Genomic DNA, 10,684 nt, shown 5'->3' with positions numbered 1-10,684 from the left:
TCACAGCCGTATTAAGACCCACCAATCATCCCTGCACAATGTTTTAGCAACATTAAGGGCAACTAAATACACCACAATGTTAAATCTAACACCTAATTTATTGGAGTCAGACAAATAAATCATCAAACCGGTTAAATCCAATAATGAGGACCTAGTCAACTCAAAAAAGTCAAAGCAATCAGAAAAATGATATTATATTCTACATCTCCTACACAAAAATCATATCATGTTTTTTTAACCCTCGAGTGACCTTCCGGCTATAATGCACTTGGGCAATTAAGCACACCAAGTTAAACACTAAAATTTCTACATAATCACTAAAAGTATAAATGTCAAAATGTTGACTTTGACCCATAATACTGAAATCAGTTAATGAGGTATTTTGCATGACATTAAACAGACCCCAAAGTAGCCTAAAAGAGTACCAAAACCCAGGAATCGGACACTGCCAAAAAAAATGCATTTTGACCATAAAAAGTCAGAAGAAGTTATATCTAATACTTACATCTAAGGAGGTGTTCATCATTAATCAGCAATCAGCAAAAGAAGTTATAGCCCATACATACCGCAACTTGAATATACTACCTCAAAATCTGAACATTAACAACTTGAGCGATGCTTAACACTTAACGATGGTTAGTAAGAATAATAATCGATGTATAAGATTAAGTATAATTATCATGAAAGCTGCGATATTGATCGATGATTGGGAAATCCGTGGTTGCTTGTTCAGAGGTACACTTATTATAAGTAATCACTTAAAATTCAAACATTAAATTCAGAGGTACACTTATTATAAGTAATCAGTTTATCTTGACAACCAAGAATAAACGTATTTTTTTTTTCGAGTCGATCTTATGTAAAGCATGAGCAGTACCAACTGGGCTAACAGCAGTTGCAACATCATTTGCAGATAATTCACTTGAGCATAACCTTTTGTAGTCCCATTATTTTCTAACCGATACATCGTTTAAGTACCCCGAATCAACAAAGTCTCATCACATTTATGGTGCCTATAATTTCCTCTTAACGTACCAGGTTTTCTTTCACCAAGGACTTAAAGATAGCATTGGTTACAAAAGGTTAGTTTTAGGAACAAATGCTACGACCTTCAATGTAAAATTGGTGTATGACTGAGCTTATTTGATGCATAGTCATACCTCAAACTAATGTCATACCCCATATACTTCCATCACTTTAATGTTATGTGGATCAACATATTACGATATAAAATTATTAGGAGCTCTATGCATTCAAACTATGGTTCAGAAAACTTCCAATTCAACTGATCCGTTTCCACTAAAACCTTTTGTTTTGGTTAGAGGTAAAAATCACCCAATTTGACCCAGTCATAAGTAAATGTGTAAAACATGGCCACCATAGTTGTAAAGTAGACTTATATATTCACACCAGAACCTGATAAACTATTCTTTCAAATAGGATAAATTTGTAAATGAATCACTTATGTCAGAATATGTGCATACCATGAAAAACATTTGTTAACAGTGCACAGTACCCACCATCACCTGAACAGGGATGCATGATCAAAGGCATATAACATGTGCATAAACATAGAACATTCGCTAAAACACAAAGTATGTTTTAAATGCCTGAAATTACCTTCTGAGCAGCCAGGTCAAGGTCTTATAAATTATCAAAGACGTAAAATGTATAACTCTCCCTTAACACGAGTCAAATAGGGATAAAGTTTTATACCTTGAGAAGTATAGCAGACATTGAAGCCGAACAGGTGCAGGCGTCTACTTGTTTTACAGTTGATAATAAATGCTCAGTTGACACTATTAATTGAAAACTTGAGATTACTTCTCTAAATAAACTACTCTACTACTTTTGTAAAAAATAAAAAAATAAATAAAGGATAGAGGTTAACATGTAGAAGAGATGATCCAACAGAATCCGGCAACTTACATTTTCCAAACCTTATGGACACGGAAATTTAAGCTTAAAGGCATAATATAAAATATGTATTAACAAAATTCATGATGTGTAACATTAATGACAAAGTAATTTGAAGACACACATACCTTTATCTTTATTGCAACTTTTTAGCATCAAACTGGACCCTTTCTGCAAAAATATCAAAAAACCCATAGATACCACGACAAACTATTTAACGTGCTCTTCGAATAACTCACTACAAAAAACCATTGTAAAGGATTTCAGTGTTAATGATTGAATCACTATGACGAAAAAGAAGGATAACTTCCTAAGTATATAAAAGTCAACTAAATTTTAATTACACAAGAACCAAAAATATGAGAATCCATACAAACTTTGATATACAAACTTCAAAATTCACATTTAGGCATTTCATCGAACATGTTACATACATCACAAACATAAACATAGTCATTAAACCTCAATATTACCATACATTGGAAGAATGATATATAGCTGCTAATCAGTTTAAAAACAAAGTGAAATGCAAAAATACGATCATTCTATGTTTTACTAAGCAGGTGATGAACATGTTATTATACATCAAACATAGTCATTAAACCTCAATATTACCATACACGAAGAGCACTAATATTAATTCGATACTGGAACGCAACTTTGTGGTATTCAACATTCAGTTCTTCTCAACAACTGACGCCAGCTTTGGATTGTGTTATTCAATTAGAATTCAATAAATCTTAAAAACCCACTACAAAATGAAAAAAATAACAATGAGGAAATCACTTATTATATGATACTTAACACAAGTAATATGATTGAATCGATACCTTATGATTATGCAGCGAGAGTTTACGATACAGAATTGTAAAATCCACTAAAATACTATTTGTCTAACGTTTACACAATTACACATCGTTGTATTCAAAGATTGATGATTGATGAACACGCTTATATTTTGGGTTATGGTACAAAATCTTGTGAAGGTGTTTCATCTGGTAGACTTTGATTGTATATTGAATGCTTATCGATTTTGGATTATTGAACTATCATAAGGCATAATCAGAACCATAAAAAATAGATGGATATCTAAGACTAACCCATGTTTTGTTGACATCATTCGATGCAAAACATTCAATTACGTAGATTGGAAGCGGAGAATTTTATGACTGAATGGAGATAATGAACTTGTGACTGAGAAAACAAAGAAATCAGCCCTAAAAATATTAAAATGAGGTGTATGTGTGAAGGTACAGTTACTCGTAACTGCATCATGGGCAACGGGGTAATTAGGTCTCCTAACTGCCGATTAAAATCCTTAATGATACCATCAGGATATTAAAAGGCTGAGATTAAAAAGTTGAAAACTCATCTAACAGTTATAATTTTGCCATGTGTGTTTTTAACATTTTTAATGACATCATAAAAGTTTTCTTATTATAGATAAGAAAGTTGTCCTCGTGTTTATCTATTTTAATACTCACACACACACCATTATTAATCTATACACAACTAATTTACTACTACCTCCGTCCCACCACAAGTGTCCACTTTTCTATTTTGGGATGTCCCATTTCAAGTGTCCACTTTGTGTATCAACCAATGAGAAGAGGTTATTCTGGAGAGAGAAGATTTCTGATTGGTGGAGAATGAAGTTAGTGGGATTTCCTAAAACTGTGTGCAAAAAGTAAGTGGACACTTGTAATGAGACGGAGAGAGTATTATATCTTTACTTACAATAATGGAGGTTCAACCCCCAAGATAAAGATAAAATTAAGGATATAATTGTAGGTTTTCATAATAAAAAGTGTATATGAATCAAAAACTAGAGTGTGAATATCACCTTCATTTCAAAAAAAATATTGAATAAATAGTCCTCCTGTTTATTTAAAAATCATGTGTAACCCTTCAATTTTATATTTCATATTCATATATAGATATAATAATATCATTTATCGTATCATAACCCAATAACATATTACATATTTTCATATGAAATATACTACTTATATATTTATTTTTTTTGGGTAAAGGGTTTCACCAATTTTATAAATGAAAAATATACAAAAAGAACAAAACGACTTCAGGCAACAAGCCTGTCTTTTAGCTTCCTCACTTGCTCCGAGTCTTTAAACTTCAAAGAAAGCAATTTCAATCTAACAGTTGAGAACACAACTTCATAAAGTTGATCTCCTGTACGCGACTTACCTTTGAAATGCATGTTATTTCTTTCTTGCCATAAGAAGTAAACGGATGCACCAAATAACAACTTAGCGACCACATTTCTTGCAGTTTTTCTATGTGCCATAGGACTCAGCCTACTGATCACGTCCCTCCATTTATTACATGCAACTAAAATATCAGATAGATCAGTAACTTTTTGCCATACATATTGAGAATATGAGCACTTAAAGAAAAGGTGGTTGTGCGAGTCCAATTGTTTTTTGCATAAAGTGCAAACTAACAATGAGTCATCCGATATTTCCCACGCCTTTAACTTGTCTTGAGTCTTGAGCTTTTCACCAACAAGTAACCATACCAAGAACGAATGTCTTGGGACACATTGAGTAAACCAGACAACATGGTACCAAGGGACCATAGCAGCATGAGGTCTAATATTATTCCACACTCTATTAACAGAGAAATCGTGACTTACACCTGAAACATCCTTCAATCGAATTCTGTCTTCGTTGTTAGATAAAACAGGGGGTGAAATATCAAGCAACGTAGGATACTTATGAGGCCATAGAGCTGGCCATTTCCAACCAGATTGATCAATAATATCGCATACTTTCGATTCTAACGTGAAGCCAGCAGCATATATATCACGAGTCGGAGATAATATTGTCTAAAGGGCCAATCGAACTCCAGTTATCATGCCAAGCAGAAGTAGACGTACCATTGCCAATCTCGTGAATAAATAAAGGTCTGATCGAGTCCCGCATACGCAATAGCTTTCTCCATCCCCAACTCACATTAAAAGCCAAAGACACTGTCCAAATATTTTTTGATCGTAAGCGATATTCGTGTATCCATTGCACCCAAAGCGATTGCTTATGAGTAATTATACTCCATAAGTGATACGACATAAGAGATGTATTCCAACCTTTTAAACGCTTAATGCCTAAACCACCTTCATTTTTTGGTAAACACACAACATCCCATTTGACCTTCGCTTTGCCTTTTTTCATATCCCCTTGACACCATAGAAAGCCTCTTAGGATCTTCTCTATGTCTTTAATGATGGCATCCGGAAGAATAAAAACAGAAGACCAATACACTTGCATCAAGGATACAACAGAGATAACCAATTGCAGTCTCCCAGCGAAGGACAAGAATTTATTCTTCCAATCCTCCACTTTGTGCTTCACCCGTTCAACAAGAATTTTACAGTCACTACATAAAAGACGGGAAGAAATAAGTGGGACGCCAAGGATACATGAGTTTAATGGATACACGAAATAAGGTATCAAAGTCCTTTATACATACATTAGTTTCTTTTCATTTTCAATGTTAGACGTTGGTATTACATTTATTAACCGATTATATCCGACAAACGATTTTATCACTAAGGTTAACATCGTTTTTGGAGAAGTTGGTTTATCAGTTACAGGTCTTAGATAAATTTAAGCAGATATAATAACTCAAAAAGTGCTTTGCAAAAAAAAAAAAATTAGTATAATAATGATCAAAATAAATAAATAAATAAATAAATAAAATATCACTTTGTGACTAAATGTATACTATCAAAATTTTAATACTAATGTTAGGGATATGTCAATTTTATCATTTACATTCAACAATGCTTGATATAAAAAAGTACAGAGAGTAATATAGAATAGCAATAACTTTAATAGTTATATTTTATAAAAAATAAAAGAACTGTAGATATATAAAAAAAGAAAATTTATAGTAAGGCGCTAAAAGTAGATTATAACAAGCTTTTTTTCTCCTTGAAAAAACGATAACTATATATAAACACGAGTACTTCCAACAAAAAGGGAAGAGCACGAATCAACCAGGAGAACAAACAAAGAGAAATCGAAAAGGCTCGACAAAACAACATAACCAAAACTAAACTAACAGCGAGTCTCGCCTAACCAAGGATCAAAATACAACAAGAACAAACAAATCATGCAACAACAACCTAGCTATCCACATAACCAAAGCAAATCAGAAAAACACCACAAAACCAAATCGATACAAAACCAAAGCCGTCTAAAAACACCTCTAGACTTGTCTGCAGTGGCAATTTTTAATCAAAACTAAACGGGGTCCTGTACAATTTGAGTGGTACTTTTGTAATTTTTTTTTAAAGAATAGCCATTTATTTTCATAAAAACCACTAATTTTAAAAATATAGGGTCCTATCTATAAATTTAATGATATCCTATACAAATTTGTAGTATCTCAAATATATAAAAGTTTAATTAGTGGGGTCAAAGGACCCCACTTCCCTCAATGTACATTCGCCACTGCTTGTGTGGTGTGTGGTGACCGAGTACCTTCAAAATAAAAGGTACAAAGAGAATCAAAGATGGTTCTTCAAAGAAAGAGTGTTAACAAGAAGCAACAGTCACGAACAACTTGTCTTTGCAATCTTTAGACACGTGGTGATCTTCATATCATGTAATCCATTCTGGCCAATCTCTAAACGAAGGCATATTGACATTCGTCCAGATTCGAATTTTACTCCAAATAATTGTATCCATGTCGCACCATGCATGTGAGCATAACCTTCAAATCCACCGAAACAAGAGGGGTACATAATATTGTTAATGTCTAAGCACCGCAAGGAAAGGTTTAACCGACCAGCTTGGACTCAAATGACAACTCTCAAATAAAAATGTTTGAACTTTCAAGGAAGAATCTTGTTCTACTGAGTACCTGTGTTTAATGCAAAAAACAAGGTATTATCGTTATAGATCAACGTGGAGTGGACAGTAAATAAAACATCACGCCAATAGCCAATCCCAAAAATCATGTCCGAGTAAGTCGAACACAATGCCAAGACCAAGACCAAGACCAAGACTCGTTTACACTCCGTATTCGAGTTAAGTCATTAAAGAGAGAGATTGTCGTAAAGGTGTATGAAAATTATGTACAAAAATATATTACGTGAATCTACATAAGACTCGTTTAAGAAAGGTACACCAAGTGCTCCATTTGCAACGTTAGGATTAGGTTGATCCGAATTAAGCCATTGACAAGATAACTCTTCATTAGATTGTCACCCAACACAAAGTTAGCCTGATTAAAGTCAATTAGCATCATCTGTATCATATAGAGATAATTTCAACTTATTTATCATAAATGGGGTCTATTCAGGTCGTGCTTCAACTCTAAAGGGACAAAACCGACCCCACACATATGAACCAACGTTAAATAATTAAATGTTTTGAGCAGTTGAACAACCTGCTAGAGCCACCCGTGCTGCCAATGCTTAGGTATTATAGGGTCAATGAATCCAAATAGACCAGTGTTGACACACACCAAAAGTTACCTACTTGACCCAATCCTTTTGGCCCTGCCCATTTTACTTACCTGTGACATAGCAAATTAACAAAGATCTGATGCAGAGAAAGAGACAGCATCGCATTAAATTTTTTTGATTCAGAGATGTAAACATGTAATCACTGTATACAACAGCCAAAGTATGTCTGAACTTCAGGGATCATAATACATGTTTTGAACCTTAACTTGACATAAGAGGTAGATGATCATGATCATCAGCACTAATTACCTAAAACGTATAATAAGTAAACGGAAAGCACTACAGTCGGATTTAATAACTTGTTAGTGTCATAGTTAACTTCTTATAAGAGCGTAACATATAGCATCAACTTCAAATTTGAAATTAGTGATGAAAATCACCAAGAAGCAATATGTGTATGACTTCAATCATCGTAGCTTACATACTTTTTGAGATTACAACAATCAAACATAATTAAATTGATTGTGGCTGTCAAAAGTCAAGCAACATTCATAAATTTATAACCTTAGTCTACTTACCTACCATAAACATCACCCACAAGCACCCATGTTTAGAGTAGCAGCTCTGTAGCAATAAACTAAACAAAACAGTCATGACAATTAACATCATGTTATGATTTCCCAAAAGGCCAAAACCGTCATAACATTGCATTCTTCCAAAATATATGTATTGTCGATCATAGATTTCATTAACTAGTCTATAGATACAACTACTTAACATTTAGCATCTGCAAGTCTACGAGAAAATACAATAAACACAACCAGAAAGATACAAAGTGCAAGCCAGAAAACACTTTTTTCATAGGTATATTTTCTCCTTATCGAGCAACATCTATAACATCAAATATTTCCTTGTTACATTTTCTTTATAGGCAAGATAGTTTCAACATAACTGGTAACATGATTAAACTGAGTTGTCTCGGAGCGTAGAAATTGATGATCAATAGTGCATTGTGAAAATTCAAAACGCTTAGTCTTCAAGTCATAGATAGGCACATTAATCGCAGCATCGGACACCTTTTGAGAAGAAAAAACAATTTTATCCATATCAACTGAATCTAACGGGAAAGGCTCATCTAAATCAATCCAAGACTTGGGGAATGTAATGGTTTCCCTAATCCAAACAAGCTTTTCATAGTCTTGTAATATCCAGATGTGCATTTCATTGCTTTCCACTACACGATCATGACAAACAACTCCCAACAAACCATTGATTTTTATGAAATCGGGACCGTTACTTTTGTATGCATTATTGCCTTTCTTAATGTAGCTCGTACCATATCCAATGCGAATGGGAATAGCATCATCTGGAAGTTTGATGATCGAAAACGACTCCGATCTTAAATCAAACGCCAAAATTTCACATGGATCATGAAGCATCAAATGTATCACACTATTGATACAAATACTGTGTTTTATAACATAACGGCAAATTTTCCCACTAATATCAGAGGAAGGATCCACATCGATCTTCGTCCACGAATAACTCAACAAAGAGAAGACCATACACTCAACAGTAGTCGGTTTAGTAAAAGGCGTTACCAATTTCCTAATGCGTAAAATCTTATGTTCATTTCTTAACTCATCGAACCCAGCCAATGAGGCCTTGCTTCATTGGTATCCATGTTTCATGGATTCGAGAGTGACCCAAGTTCGAGTCTAACAACTAACAACTAACAACTAACCTTGCCTTTCAAAAAAAAAAAAAAAAAAAAAAAAAAAAAAAAAAAAAAACTCATCGAACCCAAACAGGCAACGATGCCCAACAATACTGAAAGGATAACCCAGCTTTAGGTCCGGGTCCGGGTCCGGGAGTTTATAGAGCTCACGTGTGCTAGGGTTAACAACAAAAGCAAAATTAGTAATGCAAAGTTCATTACCATAAGTAAATAGCACTAACCCGTTTAAATGTTCTGAAAATACGGATACTTTCTCAACGGGGGATAGTAATTGGAGAAAAGATGATGATGCTGTTGAGATAGAGAGTGACATGAGGTGAGTGAGGGCTCCACCGGCAGGTTCGACGGAGAGAAGGTGACATTCTTCTTGATTTTGGGTGTCGTAAGCAGTGATCAACAGGGCAATGCGGTGGCTGGCAGTGGATCGGTTGAGGTGTAATTTAGTGAATGATGGATCAGAAATGAGAGATAGCCATGGTTTAGAAACCGATCGAAATTGGAGTATGGATTTAACCGGAAGTCTGGACATGATTTCTTGAATGATTTCAATTGGGAACGAAACCTTTGATTTACGCACTAATCGATCGAACGCAGCTATCGACTGTTCATGTTTTAGGGTTTCCATTTTTTTTGGGGAACGGAATGCAATTGCAAGTGTTTTAAATGTAATATTCTATATTCTATATTCTATTCTATATATATTCATTTGGAAATTAATGAACAGTAAAAACTCAATTAAAATCCAATTTGAAACCCATCCATCCATTCTATATATATATTGATTTGGAAATTAACGAATTTCAAAATAGAATATTGATTAAATAGTCCTCGTATTTATATTTATCTACTTTATCTTAATACACTTTTAATAACCGATTATATCCGACAATCGATTTTATCACCAAGGTTAACAACTTTTTTGCAAAAGTTGGTTTATCAAGTATCAACTACAGGTCATAAGATAGATTTTAAGCAGCTATAATAACTTTAAAAAGTGCTTCGCAAAAAAATTATAATACGATTTGTGTAATAACGCGATTTTTTCCGTTAAATACTTAACAACCATTTGTTAAATTCAATGTTTAACCACGCCAATTTTTTTTATTTTATTATTACATTAGTTTTATAGGTGTTATATAAAACACTACGGTTACTGAAACCATGAAAAATATTTATTCAGACAACAAAACGTATCAGTACTTATTATAAATATTATATATCATATTTTATAATAATTGAATTTTAAAATCATTTTAATTAAGTAGGATATTCTTAAATTAAACCCGAGAAAAATTAGTTTAAACACTCACATTTTCAGTAAAAGTCATATAATATTTAATTTAAAAATATAATAAATAAGCATTTTATGAAACACATCAACTAGGTATGATATCAAGAATTAAAAAGGTTTCTAACAATATATATATATATATGTGTATTTTTATAAATACATACTTAATCAATTATTGAATCATATTAAGGTAAAATACATTGGGTTTTAGTTAACATATCAAAATTTAATTATAACCCGCGACTATACAGTAATACCCGTGTTTACCCAATTATTATACCCGTGATATATGTATTTACTCGTG

The 10,684-nt window shown here is 33.3% G+C and overlaps 1 protein-coding gene across 1 annotated transcript; it reads right to left on the bottom strand.

Annotated features, from left to right (window-relative positions):
* Window positions 1-7,941: 7,941 nt before the first annotated feature.
* On the bottom strand, window positions 7,942-9,714 carry LOC139868933 (putative F-box protein At4g29970). The gene is made up of 3 exons (XM_071857267.1): window positions 9,311-9,714; window positions 8,270-8,803; window positions 7,942-7,975 (listed from the first exon to the last, which is right to left on the bottom strand). Exons 1-3 carry the CDS (start codon window positions 9,712-9,714, stop codon window positions 7,942-7,944), a joined length of 972 nt encoding a protein of 323 aa, XP_071713368.1.
* Between the last annotated feature and the right edge of the window lie 970 nt (window positions 9,715-10,684).

Source organism: Rutidosis leptorrhynchoides, chromosome 9 (assembly GCF_046630445.1).
Source record: "Rutidosis leptorrhynchoides isolate AG116_Rl617_1_P2 chromosome 9, CSIRO_AGI_Rlap_v1, whole genome shotgun sequence".
NCBI lineage: Eukaryota > Viridiplantae > Streptophyta > Magnoliopsida > Asterales > Asteraceae > Rutidosis > Rutidosis leptorrhynchoides.
Note: the sequence above shows the minus strand (reverse complement) of the source record. Positions and strands in the feature narration are given on the sequence as shown.